Below are 15,734 nucleotides of genomic sequence, written 5' to 3' on the forward strand. Positions count from 1 at the left end.
TTCAGTTTCATCTTATAAGCATGGTCCCCCTCTTCTGTGATGTTTGACCCAGACCGAAACTCAGACGGAAGCCTGAAGCTGCGGTGGAGTAAATTTCAAAAGATCAACTTTGAAAGGGACTTTGTTGCTTACATTTTCTTATCATGTACCTCCACGGGGAAAGAAAAACCCACACACTCCTCCACTCAGTATAAATGTTAATTCTGGACACAACTTCCCTCCGTATTCTTTTGGCCGGCAGAGAAGCTTCACACAACTGCCCTGAATGGTTCGCTTGTATCGAACCCTTGTTTGGGCCTTTTGTTGTCTCCGTGTACTTGAAAGGGGACCCTTGTGAAATCTAGCTGCGCCGTGTTTTCGTAGATACTCCTCGCAACCACAGTGCTGTTATTTTGGTTGCCCCACTAATTTCTGAGGAAAAATTACAGCATATATTTTAAAACACTGTCCTTGGTCATTTGTTTTTTGAGGATTTGCCAAATTTCCCGTCACCAAAACAAACCTCTGGTTTAACCTAAAAACTCTCTTGAGTTTCCGGCCTTCTTGAAATCAGTCTCTTTTCTCTTCTGACAACCCACACTGTGGGCAAGGGAACAGGTCATTTTGAGAGCATCTCACGCCCATTACCACGATGGTGCCCAAACATTTTACTGGACAATAATGGAGTCTTAAGCTACTTCCTTTGACAAAGGAATATTCTTTTTTTCCAACAATAGCAGAAGAAAACAATTTTTTTTCTTAAGCCTTCTTGATTTCTTTTGGGGATTCAAATGCTCGTGATTTTAATTTCAACCTTTAAAGATCTTCAGTCTCTCAAAGAAAGCTTCAACGGCCTGTTTTCAAGGTACGTTTGTAGATATTTGTAGATTTGTAGATATTTCTCAGTCCAAATTTTCCTACCTCCCTTTTTCGTGGGCCCAAGAGTGAAATTCATGTTCAAGATGAGACCTCAGAACAGAATGTTTCTTTGCCGCTAAGGCCTGGAGCCAACCAGTCTGGTGCACAGTCATGGCCACCGAACCTTTATTCACACCTGCTGTTACGATTCTGACTGTGGGGAATGGCCCTTCATCCTGCTCCAGGCAAGCACATGCTGTTTTCGATATATGCCACCTAAGCAAAGGTATGAGCATGTCCAAGGTTATTTAACAACTTCTAATTTAGCCGAAGTTGTGAAGGGAAAAGATGGGTAGTATGCGGGATAGGATTTGGTGAGGACGGGCTTTACCTCTGCAGTCCCGCCAACACTTAACTGAGACTTATCAGGAGAAATGCAGCAGACAGATCCCAACAGAGGGGCCATCTACAGTATACCCGACCAGTGTTCCTTCTCAAACCTGCCACAGTCATCAACAATGACGTCTGAGAACCTGTAGTGGCCAAGAGGAGCTGAAGGAGACAGGACAATTCTAGGCACTCTGGTATCCCGGATGCATTCTGCAGCAGAAAGGGACATCAGGGAACAACTAAGGAAATGGGAATGAAGTGTGGGCTTTAGTTAATAATAAAATCCCAGTATTGGTTCTTTATGACAAATGTACCTGAGGCACGCTGTATTAACTGGGGCAACCATGTAAAGGCTGTGGTGTAGTGGGGAACTCTATGACCTTTGCAATTTTTCTGTAAGTCACCATCTAAAATAAAGTTTATTAAGAAAAACGAGTGGTCGTATGTTGGTCTTTAAAACACTATTTCGATCACAACAGACCTAAGAGCATTACTTCCACAGGTGGGCAAACACAACTCCCAACACTGTAGTGTGGTTTACGCAATCTTAAGAATGGAGAGATAGGGGCACCTGGGTGGCTCAGTGGGTTAAGCCTCTGCCTTCGGCTCAGGTCATGATCTCAGGGTCCTGGGATGGAGCCCTGCATCGGGCTCTCTGCTCGGCAAGGAGCCTGCTTCCCCCTCTCTCTGCCTGCCTGCTTGTGATCTCTCACTTTCTCTCTGTCAAATAAATAAATAAAATCTAAAAAAAAAAAAAAAGAATGGAGAGATAAAGGGGTGGCTGCCCTTCCCCCATTCCTATATGCAAACATATTAAGTGTCTGGGAGCTTCCTTGGATGAAGTCCACCTTCCCATCTACAGTAAGGACATACTTATGGATTACTAGGAATGCAAAATTTTGTTGGCGATCTGCTGAGATTTCAGTGTTTCAAATCACTACGTTTTTGCTTCCAAACTTAACTATCTGCTTTATACTTTACATTTATCAAACTGTTGGTTTAAATAACATCATGGTATTGAATAGTTTATAAATGTTTATTAAATGTAATTTTTACAAAGCAAATATTAATAGCAAGAGGCAAAATTTTTGCAAAATATGTACAAAAGTAAAAAGCCTTCATGACTAGCAACTCATTGTGTAAAATCAAACCATGCTTTCCACTTTCAGATCTCCTTTAGAAATAATTTATTGCCAATCCTGAACTAAAGCACTGACAGGAAAAAAAATGTACAATATCAGATAACGTGCTTCTTAGTTCCTGGAAATTTATAAAAAGATATAATATGTATAAAAAATCTAAGCCACCAATACTTTTATACAAAGCTAATACAAATCATGTTTTGTTGGGTACAGTATCTGTGAGGTTGTTACAAAATATACTTTCGGATAAGGCTTCTTGTGGTAAATGAGCTCTCAGGTAGAGTGGTACAGAAACATGTTGCCATTCTGCTTTCAAGTAAGAGGTCAAGGAGAGAGTAAATGGTATAGTTTGTTGCATTGTTACATATACCTTCCAAGAATTAATCCCTACCCGTCCCCTTTCTGATCCCCCTTGGTACCATCAAATGGGTATCACCGAGGACAGATGTATCACTTACTATGGCAAGAAATATCATGAACAAGCTTTCTAAATACAAGCCCAAATCAGATACCCAGGAAGTAGCATATTCCTATCACCACTTCCACAATGAAAATGTACGCATATGGGTCCTAGCATACTTTGAGCTGGAAATTTTTTTCTCAACAGATATGGCTAGGTCCCCAAACCTGCCATCAACCCAGGAAACAGTGCCCCATCATTCACTTTCTGTTCCATATAAGCTCTGGCATTGGAAATCAGACTGTTAGACCTGGATGCCACAAGAATGAGTATGTCCCCTTACAGGCTAACTATACATTCAAGTACAGACACAAGAATGATAATGGTACACACACTACTTCAAATGTTAATAACCACTCACCAGCCCAAGGCTGACATGGCCTTGATGGGACTTGAAAAAAACCATAAAGTCCAACCTGTTTAAAATGTTCAGGTGTAGACCTCTACTTTAGTTTCTAGTATAAACCTTTGAAGCCCTAACCTCGTACCATAAGATAATGGGTAAGGATCATACCATCCGCCTCACTTGGACTGTGGAGACTTATCCATACCCGCTCCTGTGCAATCCCCGTCCTCATGCTTTACTAGGCTGAAAGGGCAGGCTGCACCCTATCAATGGAAGAAAATCAGTCCTTAGAGGGAAGCGGCACACCCCGTGCGGATCCGACGGACGGAAGCGAACATGCGGAAATGACGGGAAAGCGACATAAAGTGACCCAGGACGAAGTCAAACTTCCGACTGGAAAACACCCATGCAAACTTTCTTGATTCCTTCAATTAAACTAAAAGCAATAAAAAGGTAACAGAGCGACTTTCTCTAGATTTATTGGGGAGTTTGTTACAAATGTTTGACTGAGTTTTACAGGCATGATTTCATGGATTCAAACAAGAAATTCAGAGTTAACACTGATCTTTAGCCTTCTTATTACACAGACAGAAATAACATTGCTACAAATTGCAAAGGAGAGAAACTTGTTCCAAATGGCTTGGTTTGGGGTTTTGTCTAAATGGATCATTACATAATGAAAGCACCAATTTGAGGCCTTCTCCACTAGTGATTTGAATTTCAGAACATAACAGAACAGGACTGGGATAACTTCATTCTTCACATAAATAAGGCATAACCGGATATGTGTACTAAGGCTGAAAATACATTTTTGTCAAAAGCATAAATACAAGTACTCGGGTCCACACTGCAAGTTCAGATTTACTCATTCTCTCTTACACAAAAATGGCAGGGGCGTACAATTTCCGTTGCATCAGAATCACTACTTCTCATCATCTCTGGTATTGACATACTCTTACTTCCTTCTACTTGAAACCAATCACTGCCACCAGCTGAAAAAGGATTTCCCTAAACAACCTCAACTTGAGAGGTTCACCAGCGGAGCTTCCCAGCCTAGGTCGCGCCGGTGCAACTTCCAAGAAAACAGAACAGACACGGGTGGTCGTGGCCGCCCCCCCCCCCCCACCCTCGGCTGCTCTCCAGCTACCCAGTGCCTCTGCCACCCAGTAACACTGGAGGGAAGACCTCAATGTCATACGCTGGTTGGCAGAAAGCAACGATTCGGGTTACCAAAAACACAATATTTAAGTGGCAGACTCAAGACTTCCATGATGTGGATCCTCAGAAAACGTTTGGCAAAACCTTTTCCCTATGAAAATCAGGGCCCAAATTCATGGCATTCTTTGATTTGTAAGGCAACTGTGTATATTATACATTTCTTTGAGGCCAGTGAGGGCACTTTTGTGACATTTCTTAAGAATTCAACAAGAAGACATTTGAATTGAGGAACACAATGTAATAGAGAATTAGGCACATTTTATTCCAAATCATGACCTTGATTAAGATTTAAAAAAGCAAAAAGACCGAACAACTTTAAGCCACTTTTTTTAGAGATGAGGGGAAACTAGCGTGGTGAAAGCCATGAGCACCTTTTTAATTTGGTTCACTAAGTTCCATCTCCTTCTTCATACAGTGGTATTTCAAAAGGATCTAGTTTTCATAATACAGGTATTAAGACTCCTTCAAATGGTTTTAAAATACAGTCCATAAAAACATGTGAGCTACAGCCTTCAGACTGAGCCTCATACCTCCACTGTCTAAATAAGCCTGCCATTAAGGAGAAGTAACCTGCTGCCTCAAAGTATGGTCTAAAGTTTATTTTAAAAGAACGTTGAGACATCCCAAACATCAGGAAGGAGAATCACAAACACCCAGAATAATGCCTTACCTATCTGCTGTTTTGACATGCCTTGGTGGTCGAAAGGGACAACTTGGTGACTGCTGCTGTCAGGCAGTGTTTACGGTTCGTATCACAGATCTTAAACACAACTCAAGTAAGACTAAGTTTCCTTTTTGTACCGGGAACTTGAGCCTTCACTGGAGTGCAATGGTTTGAGTCATTCAATTAAACTAGTTGTGCAATCCGTGCGCAGAAAGTCCAAATGTTACTGTGCACGCATTCCGATATCCACGAGCACTGATGTTACTCTAATTTGTGAATTTAAACACTGTATTCTTTTTGGCAAGAAGCACTGGATGTAGAAGTATTCAAACACGCGTGAGCTTTATACTATGAAGACTTGCTTTAGGCTGCTGGGCTATAGGTCTGTAGCTCGTGCACGACCAAGGCATGGACACACTGAAAGTTATTATGGATAAAATGATGGTGGAACTTCAAATGCAAGAAAAGTCAGGAACGGTTAAGAACAATCCCTGGTTAGTTCCTTGGAAAGCCCTACTCTCGCACTAGACACCAGACAGACCAAGAGCCACGGCCTTGGAAAGGCTGCATGATCCGTAGTGTTGACCAATCTTTCAAGGACTTTCTAGCCAGCAGAATACCTGAGAACGCAGCTCTACAGTAAAGTGACAGACATCACAGTCTTAATCCCAATTTCCAGAAAAAGGAGAAAAGCTGCCCGATCTTCCCAACTGGCACGAGGCTGGGGGGTTTGCCTCTCTAGGCTCGGTCTCACACCACACCCAACCTAGCAGGCACTATTCTAGCACTGCAAACGAGCCCCTCTGATGAGTCCATCACCACCGTATCTGTCCTCAAGGGTACACATTCATCTCGTATGTGCAGAGGAGAGGTCAAATGTAACCATCTTTCGGTGTGAACTAAAAAAAATCACTACTTGTTCTTAGAAGTATCTTCAAGACATTCAAAATGTACCTCAATAAAGTTAGAATTTCATTAGCAATAATGATAGAAACACGTATCTTTTAGAGACACATGAACAGGAATCTCAAATCATGCCTTCTTGAGTCGTTTGACAGGAAAATACTGCCCTTGGCAAGCTCCAAATAAACAAAAACTCCTATGAACGCCACAGTCGGAGTTGATGGGAACAGACGGGAGAACAGCAGAAGGATGTCTGTGATGGAACAACAGTGCTTCTCTGCAGCGAGGACCTGGAGGCCCCGAGACAGGATGAACAAGTCCGCGCGTAAAGCACGTAAGGTCCTGGAAGGGGTATGTTTTATTCAGAAAGCTCTGTTATCAACTGATTTGTGATTTTTATAGTTGCAGCTACGGCCAGAATGCCTCACATGTGGCACATTTATGACATGAAATTTAAATATGAAAAGGGCACATTGTATTCAACTCATTCCTCTGCATCAAACACTCTGCAGGGCACTGGCTCTCCTCTGGCTCCCCTCCCCCTGCCCTGTACCATTTGTGAAACTCCACGAGCATCAGACTAGGAATCCTTATGTAAACTGTAAAACACCAAGAACATTACCTTCAGAAACCACAGAAATTTTCAAACTAATCAACTGTCGCTATATAAGCAATTAAAAAAAACACGAAGGCTAAATCTGTGTACAGCTACAGAATGCCAGTCCTTAGGTCGAACCTTTTTCCGACAGCCCTTCCAAACAAGGTCACCCTAGAGCTAGGCACGAGGATTGCTGCCGGGCGCAGGGCAGATAAAGGGGGTCTTGCTTTTTTTGGAACTGAATGTCCTTAACCTCATACCAATAAGGCTTCGAGGACACCTTCGGAACTTGGCACTACAGAATTCAGCTGGAGAAGTGGGAGAAGCTGGAGCCCGAACTCTCCCCAGTCAGAGGCTTGGCAGGAAGCACAAACCCCTCCGAGGGAAGCCACAGTGAAACAGATCAAAGGCTGCACGTCAACAGGTTTCGGCGATGTGTTACTCAGCAGCTTTCGGCCACAAACCCGAGTCCGCGGGAGGGGGACTAAGATTTCCAAGAAGTCAAACTTAGGATCCAGATTCTTCTAATTCCTGTTGTAAACTGCTATTTTAGAAAAACAAAACGAACAGAAAACAATCAAAGGACAGAAGGTATGACACGGCCAGTCTTTCTGTACGTCACTGCAGCATGAGCTGCTTGAGGTTGTCGTGAAGAATGGTATCCTTCACGTCGCGGAAGACGAGGCGGATGTTCTCCGTGTTGATGGCGGTGGTGAAGTGGTGGTACAAAGGCTTCTGCTGCTGGTCCCGGCGTTTGTTCCGGAAACACTCCACCAGGAATTTTTGGACGTCTCTTAAGCAGTGGGGATCCCCTTCGAATTCTAAGAAGTAGTCTTTGATGCTCACAATTTGCACCTTCTCCTCAAGCAAATCTGTCTTGTTTAAGAAGAGAATTATGGAGACATTGCTGAAAACCCGGTTGTTGACGATTGTTTCAAAAATGTTCAGAGATTCTGTGAGGCGATTGGTCAGTCGGTCTTCCATCAGCACCTGGTCAAACTCACTTGAGGAAACAAGGAAAAGTATTGACGTGACGCTGTCGAAGCACTCAAACCACCGTTTTCTCTCTGATCTTTGACCACCCACATCAACCATTTTGAAAGGAACATTTTTAATTTCAAAGTCGTACTCATGAATGCCTTTGGTGGGTCTTCTGGCAAGCAGGATATCTTGTTGTGAGGGAATGTAATCCTGGAAAAGAAGAAAAACTGCTTTATACTCAGTAACCCAGGAGTAAAGTAAGTAAAGTTTCTACTGAACTAACTGGTTGAGGGAATGGATACACAAACAAACCGATCTTTTTATTTATTTATTTTTTAAAAAGATGTTACTTATTTATTTGAAAGAGAGAGCGCATCAGCACAAGCAGAGGGCAGGGGAGAGGGACAAGGAGACTCCCTGCTGAGCAGAGAGCCTGGGAGCAGACGCAGATGTAATGAAGGCTTGGTCCCAGGACCCCGAGATCAGAGAGCACGACCTGAGCCGAGTCAGACGCTTAACTGTCTGAGCCACCCGACGCCCCACAAACTCGTCTTTTTAGTGGCTTCTCCTGGCTGCGTTAAAGCATTGGTACTATTATTCTCGTTACAGACCGTCCAGATTGATTACATTGTTAGGGAAGGAAGACTGGTTCAACATTCTCTGTTTCTCACTCCGGCAGTGTCTGCAGACCGAAGTCTCACCGAGCAGGTGGCCCCTCGCCCCGGCCACCGCCGCGCAGCCACCGCCACTCACCAACCCACCCTCCGCTCCGGCCCGGGACCTTCCTGCTCACTTGCCCACCCGCTGCTTGCCTCTCTGCGAAAAGCAGGGAGGGCTGAGATGCCAGATCCTAAGGGTCACCTCCCAGTACAAGGTTCTGCCTACCTCTCTGTAGCTCATTCTAAACGCTCCCCACCCGTGCCCCACCTTCACCACCAAGAACTCCCATGACAGTCACTCCACGGCATCACCACAGCCATACCACACGCGTGGCCAAGGCACTGACTTGACTTCGGGGCGCCACCCAGGTTTGCTTCCAGCGTCCAGCCCAAGCGGCTATGCTCCTGCCCTCTCCCTGTGACACAAGTAGTCACTCTGCCTGTGCCTCGGCCCGTGAAGCAAAGGTGGCCGCACCAGGCCGACCTGCCTCAGAGGGACAGCTTATGCAAAGAACCCTTCTCTGTGCACGGGACCAGTCAGCTCCGAGACCTTGGACAGACAGAAGCTGCCAGCCTCACAAGTCAGCGGCTCTCCTGGACAGCGGACTTCCGGATGCAGTATAACTGGTTCTTTCTTCCCAGGCTAGTGTTTTTCCAGAACGTTGACTTAGCTCTTGGGCAATACTGAATGGGAGAACTTTTTAATGCTCGTCGTCAAGGTCAAAATACATATTTTTTCCTAATTGAGGCAAGATTTTAAAACAATGCTGATTATAATAATGCTGTACCTTATGCTTTTCCAAATAGTGTGATATAATTTTGAAATTTCAGTACAACGTGATTATTCATCTCCTCAAAATCGTGCAATGGAGTTAGAATTAAAAAAAAAAAAAAAAGGAGGCAGTTCTCAGTTACCTGAAATCCACAACCACTTATTATATAACACTAGGGCTTCATAAAACATGTTAGGTTTCCAGGTTCCCTTTTAGCTTTTGTTCACATACTTAACTAGTTTACCTAGAATCAGCACACCCACACAATTTTTACCTACCCCTAATTTTTTGTTTAACATTTCATCATGGACTGTTACACATGCTGATGTAGTTGTATTTCACTTCAAAGGAGTGTAAATAAATACGCCAAATGAGTGAATGTACTGTACTTTACATAAACATTCCCTGACTAGTGTTCACTAAGGTCGTTTCTAATATTTTACTTTAGTAAATATTCTGCAATTAAAATTCTCATACACATACTCCCCCCGCCCCCGGACTCTTTCCTGAGACGAAATAACCAGGAATAAGATCATGAGGTCAAACGTTACGAACATTTTGATGACCCTGGACACTTAGAGCCCAACTGCTTTCCAGAAACGCTGTGCATACATGTGCCAGCTGCTGTGGAAACATGCCAGCCCTGGGTTGTTGTTTTTTAATTTTCTAATTCCAAAAATTACAAGTTCTAACTGCCTCACTTCGAGGCTAACAATCTGGTTAGGAAGCTGAAAGCTAATGCCTACGCAGCCCCCAAACCAGGACAATGTCATCAAGTGCTAACTGGTGTGGCAGAACACCAGCGATTCGAGAACTGAATTCTGGAGCCAGCACTTCACAGACTAGCTGTGTGACCCTGGCTGAGTCACTTCATCCTGCTGTGTCTCCACTTCCTGATTTGTGAAATGCAGACAATAACGTTCACTGGCCCTCACATCAAGGGGGTTGTGAGTTCAATAGGGGAAGTGCTTGGGCACCGGCCCAGGCACACGGTGTACGCGCCATGTGGTCTCGCGTGCGGTCGTGTCTCCCGCCAGCCACTCCCCTCCGCCCCACTCCTACATCGTAACCTCAGAACTTACGGGGAGCTTCCTCACTGCATCCAATCTGAACTCTGCTGACTGGCTTTCATGACCCGCTTTACTCCTTGTCTTCTGGAACTAGCAGACTCTGCTCTACACTGTCCAGGCTTACCTCAGAGCCTCTTGTCAGGACTTGCCCAAAGCTGCACGTCTTGGTACCACTCCATGACCATTCACTTGCACAGTCGTGCAAGTACAATGAACAATGCGTCCAGACCCAAGCTACTGCCTTCTAGAAATTGGTTTTCATATATTAGAGCCAAGAACATCAAAGGTCCTCTGTCAGACAGATATGCCTGCTAACATTAAACCCACCCCGCTGTCCCCCACCTTGGTGGGCCGCATCTCCTCTCTCCGAGTCTAAATCCACCTCACCCTTCAGACAGTTCGGATCCCCGTTCTTACGGGCTAGCTCCAGCTCCCGGGGGCAGAGCATCTCTTCCCCTTCTATGGACAAACACTGTCTTTACTGTCTAGCACTTAATCGTCCTCTGCTTATTTTATGTATGGCACAGTTTTGTCTCGACTAGAATGAGTTCCTTAAAAACAGGGATCAAAGAACCAAACAGCTATCAAGCCTTTACTACTACACGTGAGGCTCTATTCTGAAGACCTTAGTGAACGCCAGGGACTGAACTCTGTCCCCCACAAGTTCATATGCTGGAGCCCTAACCCCAAAGTGACTGTATTTTGGGAAAAGTCTTTTATAGGACATGACTCAGGTGAAATGAGGTCAGAGGGTTCTAAGAAGACAGTTTTGGCGGTCTTGTAAGAGCAAGAGATCTCTGTGTATGTGCTGAGCCAGAGCCCCGTGAAGAAGCCCCAGAGAGGAGGCCGCAGTCTGCACGCCAGGAGCAAAGTCCTCCCCCGAAAACGACCATGCCAGCACCTCCACTTTAGACTTCCAACCTCTGGAACCGTGAGAAGTCAAGGTCTGCTGTCGGAGCCACCCCGTCTGTGGTGTTTTGTCATGGCAGCCCGAGCAGACCAAGACCTGGGGTTTACTCCACGTCATCACCCCATAACCCGATGCGCTCTCTCACTACGCCCAGGACACGAAGAAAGTGAGGCGCAGGAATGCCCGTGGTGACACAGGGCCGGTCTGTGAGGGAACCGGCCTCGGGATCCAGGTGGTCCGGCTGCAGAGCCCAACGCTGCCGACCCCTGCGCTGTTCTCCTGCCCAGAGGGTCATGGGGCTGGGCACACCGCAGGGTTTCAGTGGCCCCGGGACTCCCCATCAGAGACGGAGAAGAAAACGCCGTCTTGGGACTGGCCCGACACGCACAAAAGGAAGGACCCATCTGTGGCGCCGCCGGGGCGTTCTTCCCTCCCTTACGCCCACCTACCGACCGCAGCGCTCTCTCTGCTTCGTCCCGGCCACGGCCTCCGAACCGTGCTCTACCTGACCGTAAGCAGCCCGCACCGCCGGACCAGAGCCGGCCTGGAGTCACTCACTGCCTGTTCGCCGGTGCCTGCTGTGTGCCGGGCACGGTCATCGGGCCTCAAGAGCTCTACTCTTCAAGATCAAGAGATGCTGTCCTTGCTCTTATGGCAAGAGGAAGGTACAGGATGAGTAAACACACAAATAAATAAACCAACTGCAGAAAGAGCAACGATCTTTGCAAACAGCAGGGGCTGATGCAAACACAAGAGGGGGACCTGCTCTGCACGGTGCCATCAAGGACAGCTTATCTGGAACCGCAACTGGGAAGAGGTCAAAGCAGCCCCGTCTGGATGGGAAAACCCGCAGTAACTCTTACTGGGGCTCTCTGCATTTGGCCTACAGGTAACTACCCCCCACCCCGCCCCCAAGGCTCATAATCTAATCAGGTGGGAAAAGACAATGAAATAAAGTGAAACCTGATGGAGTGAGTAAAAACCCATTAATATGGAGATCCCCACTTCTGGAACACACGTATCTAGGAGAAAAACACACTGGCTTAAGGGCAGACAAGCACAGTTTTGCAAAATTCAAAGCAAGGGAATGTAAAAATTATCTTGCAAAAAGAAGGCACACTGTCTCAAGTCCTGGACAGTGCGCCACTTTCCTCCTCGCCATGGGTTTTTCATTTTGTGCGTTCTTTTGGTTTTATTTTTAAAGGGAATCTCAAAAAACCCATATGATTAAACCAACATGTATTACAGAAAGCCGATTTAAGAGGAGGCAAATAATGCTTCGGTAACTCCAGAGGGTAACACGTGACTCTGGGGCAGTGACTTTCAAGCATTTTCTGAGCACAGCAACCTTTCTTTCAGTCTTTGGCCTGCATCCAGCCCAGAGAAGACAGAGCAGCTGCGAGTCTGCAGGAGGCCCAGGCAGCCGGAGCGGCCACAGTGCCAGCTGGGAGGAAAACCATCCACCCTCCTTCCAGGGCCGACTCCTCCTCCTGCTTCGTGAAGGCTCTTCGGCAGGCCTTTACCGAACTGAAAAATACCGTTTCCTAAAGGGTTTTGAAATCCAGCAACCCACTGTGTTCTGTTTCTTCTGACCAAAAAAGCCCAGATGAAAGACCCCAAATTCGAAGAGACAATGTGCAATCTCATTTTCAAACACAAACTTCTTTCTCTAAACAGTTTCACGTTCATGAACTAGTGGACAAGGCACCCCCAGGGAAACGGCAGAGATCTGGATAACAGAGGGAGAAAAAATGGAGCAGCAAGAGTCAGAGTCCTGCCACTAGGAAAAAGGAAGAAGCAAACAGCTATTTTAATACATAATTTTTCTAAACCTCCCACTAATATCCTGACTACTGCTTTCAAAGGGCAATAAACATAAACAAAAACTTACTGCTTCTCCGAGTTTATCCAAGTTATCCAGGAAATATTTTACAGATTCACCCTAAAACAAGAAGAAAATAAACAGTTATTAGAGCTTAGGAATGGAAGATTCTGTTACAACAGTTTACATTAAACTGTCTGGTTGTACACTTAATCTAAACACCATTTGTTTAGTTACAAATTTTAGTTACAACTGACCCCAGTAAGAACGCATACAGTGTCTGCCTCTGCCCAGCGCCACAGGCTGGGTAATTTCACCCATAGGCGGTGCCCCAGCGGCCGTCTGCATGGCCGAGGTTCCCTGGACGCTTCCTGATAGAGCCATCTAGGTAGCCAAAGGGAAGATGTTATTAAAAGGTAAAAACTACTTTTGAGATAAACATACAATTTAAGGGGGATTATTTTTGTCTATATTTTTTTACCTTAAGTGTACACCAATGGTTGTTATCGTTAGTGACAAGAGCAAACCAGAGATGTGGCGAGGACACCGGAACATCTTTCAGTAACAGGCACTTGCCCGGACAGACACGCCTACCTCCAAAAGATTTTGAATTAACGCTGCAGGCTTCATGTCTCCCTTAGGTCTTCTCCTGAGTGACCAGCCTACTCTCTCTGAGTCCAGATTTCTATTACACTCCCAGTCAGTTTTGAGTATCTAGAATATAGTCCTAAGAGGAAATCCTTGGACAGAGGACAGACAAGAGGGGAGCCATTTGGGGCAAGAAGGCCTCTTTCTCCTCGGACGCTCTGCCTGCGCTTTCACACCGCTGCTGGATTTCGACTGCCGAATCACAGCACCCCCCTGCCCGCGGCTGCTTCCGTAATTTCCGGAAGGCAGTGCTTCTTTCACATGTAGGAGAAATTATTTGAAGATCTTGGGTGACTGCAGGTTCTGACCTGGGGCTGGGGAGTGGGAAAACTGGTGGCAGAAACTACTAGTTGGTAGTAGTTTCTGCAGTTCACGTGACTTCTGGGACCACACTGGGTGACAGACCTCACAGGAGTTCTCGATTTGTTTTGGTGTCAGAATCCCTTTGCACATCTTTAAGATTCTTAAGGATCCCAAACAGACGTTTATGTGGGTTGTAGCTATTAGCATGTACAAAAGGAAAACTGAGAAATTTAGTATTTTGAAAATTCATTTAAACAGTTTAATAATACACACATTCCGTAGTAGCACATTTTAGTAGAGCTCAATCGAAGACAGTGAGATACTCATTTGCTTCTGCATGTGAACGGCTGCTATAGGCTGTCCTGGCTGAGTATGGACAGAAAATCTGGTCTTTCACAAAAATGTAGTTGGAAAGGGAGCATTTTCATAAAATATTTTCAGATAACTGCAGACATTTTTGCTATTATACCAAAACTTCACAAGTGGCAGTTTTGTTTTGTTTGTTTTTTAAAGTTAGTTCACCGGGGCGCCTGGGTGGCTCAGTGGGTTAAGCCGCTGCCTTCGGCTCAGGTCATGATCTCAGGGTCCTGGGATCGAGCTCCGCATCGGGCTCTCTGCTCAGCGGGGTGCCTGCTTCCCCCTCTCTCTCTCTCTCTCTCTCTCTCTGCCTGCCTCTCTGCCTACTTGTCATCTCTGGCTGTCAAATAAATAAATAAAATCTTTAAAAAAAATAATAAAGTTAGTTCACTGTGTCACAGGAAGCCTCCCAATGAGCTTTCCAGTTTCCAGCGAACTTTGTTACACTGAAGTTCACTGGTTTACGCACACGCAAAAAGGATCTTTCACCTGACCACCCTTCTGTGACACCAGGCATGGGTCATGGGGTGACCAAGTAATGCAGACCCCCCAGATGCCGGCACGTTTCATTACATCGTATCAAGAAAATCCTAGTCATGAGTATGTGTTTCACCTCTCTGTCTTAAGTACTGGGAATCAGACAAGCTCACAGTGGTAGGCCAAAACAAGTTCTCCTAAAATTGTGATTTTCACGGCAAAGCTCAAATTTTATCAATGGCAAAAACTATCCCGTATATTCCTTCCAGTGATAGGCTACCTTCACTTCTTTTCTAAAAAAATGCCCAATGCCCAAGTCTGAATGTCGATTGGTTTCTTGAGTAAAAATGTGTGTTCCATGAAAAATATGGTTAGTTCAGTTCATGCTCCGACCAGCTGCCAAAGCGCTTTTCCATCCCAAGTCAGTGGGCGCAGGGGGCCTCCCAGCCCATCACACGGAATAGGAAAGACAGGGGGACTCAAAGGTCGAGATTTAAAACACTAGTTTTTAATGTCTAGTTAGGGTGCATCTTAAGGGACAGAGGGTGTGTGTGTGTGAAATGACGACTACAAGTGCATGGCAGTGAAGGATACAACAGCTTTGCGTGGGGCCAAAGCCTGGACCTGTGCCAAGGTGCAGCCAGCCGAGGCCACTGCTGTTGTCTCTGCACGCTCGGCACCAGTGTGAGCACGGAAGGAGGGAAAGGCGCTTAGTACCACTCAGAAGAGGGCTCACTTGAAGACTCCCTTTCTACGGTGCCCGGAACCCCCCAAGAGATCTGTGGGACACACTTTTTGGAGCACGGCTGCCTGGAAGTGCATTCATGGACAAGTACACGGGTGTGTCCCTGTGGGGAGCGCCAGGCTGACTCCCTCAAGGCTGTGAGCAGTGATAGATGGTCCTCTTGTGGAGTATTTCTAGCATCTAGAGATGATCTTTACAAGATGGCAAAAATCTTCAAGGAATTCATTTTGCATTAATGAAGAGATTATCTGGGCAAACTTGGATTTTTTTGCATTATATCATGAATTTTAATGAAAAAAATTAATATTTTTGTGTTCTGATGGAGATCTACAGACCAAAGGGAATCTGGGCTTAATCTATAAATTTCAATATTTATTTACAGGACTATAAATAAATAACCCAAAGTATTTAAAAAGTAAAAATTCAAACAA

General features: G+C 45.4%; 1 protein-coding gene across 1 annotated transcript in view; it reads right to left on the reverse strand.

Annotated features, from left to right (window-relative positions):
- Positions 1-2,244: 2,244 nt before the first annotated feature.
- Positions 2,245-15,734, reverse strand: part of GNA13 (G protein subunit alpha 13) — a 41,211-nt gene continuing 27,721 nt past the window's right edge. Inside the window, exons 3-4 of the mRNA XM_059380325.1 lie at positions 12,843-12,893; positions 2,245-7,749 (exon numbers count right to left, since the gene is read on the reverse strand). Coding sequence (XP_059236308.1) covers positions 7,177-7,749; positions 12,843-12,893 — 624 coding nt within the window. The 3' untranslated portion in view covers positions 2,245-7,176. The remainder of the gene's footprint in view (positions 7,750-12,842; positions 12,894-15,734) is intronic.

Source organism: Mustela nigripes, chromosome 16 (genome assembly GCF_022355385.1).
Source record: "Mustela nigripes isolate SB6536 chromosome 16, MUSNIG.SB6536, whole genome shotgun sequence".
Classification (NCBI taxonomy): domain Eukaryota; kingdom Metazoa; phylum Chordata; class Mammalia; order Carnivora; family Mustelidae; genus Mustela; species Mustela nigripes.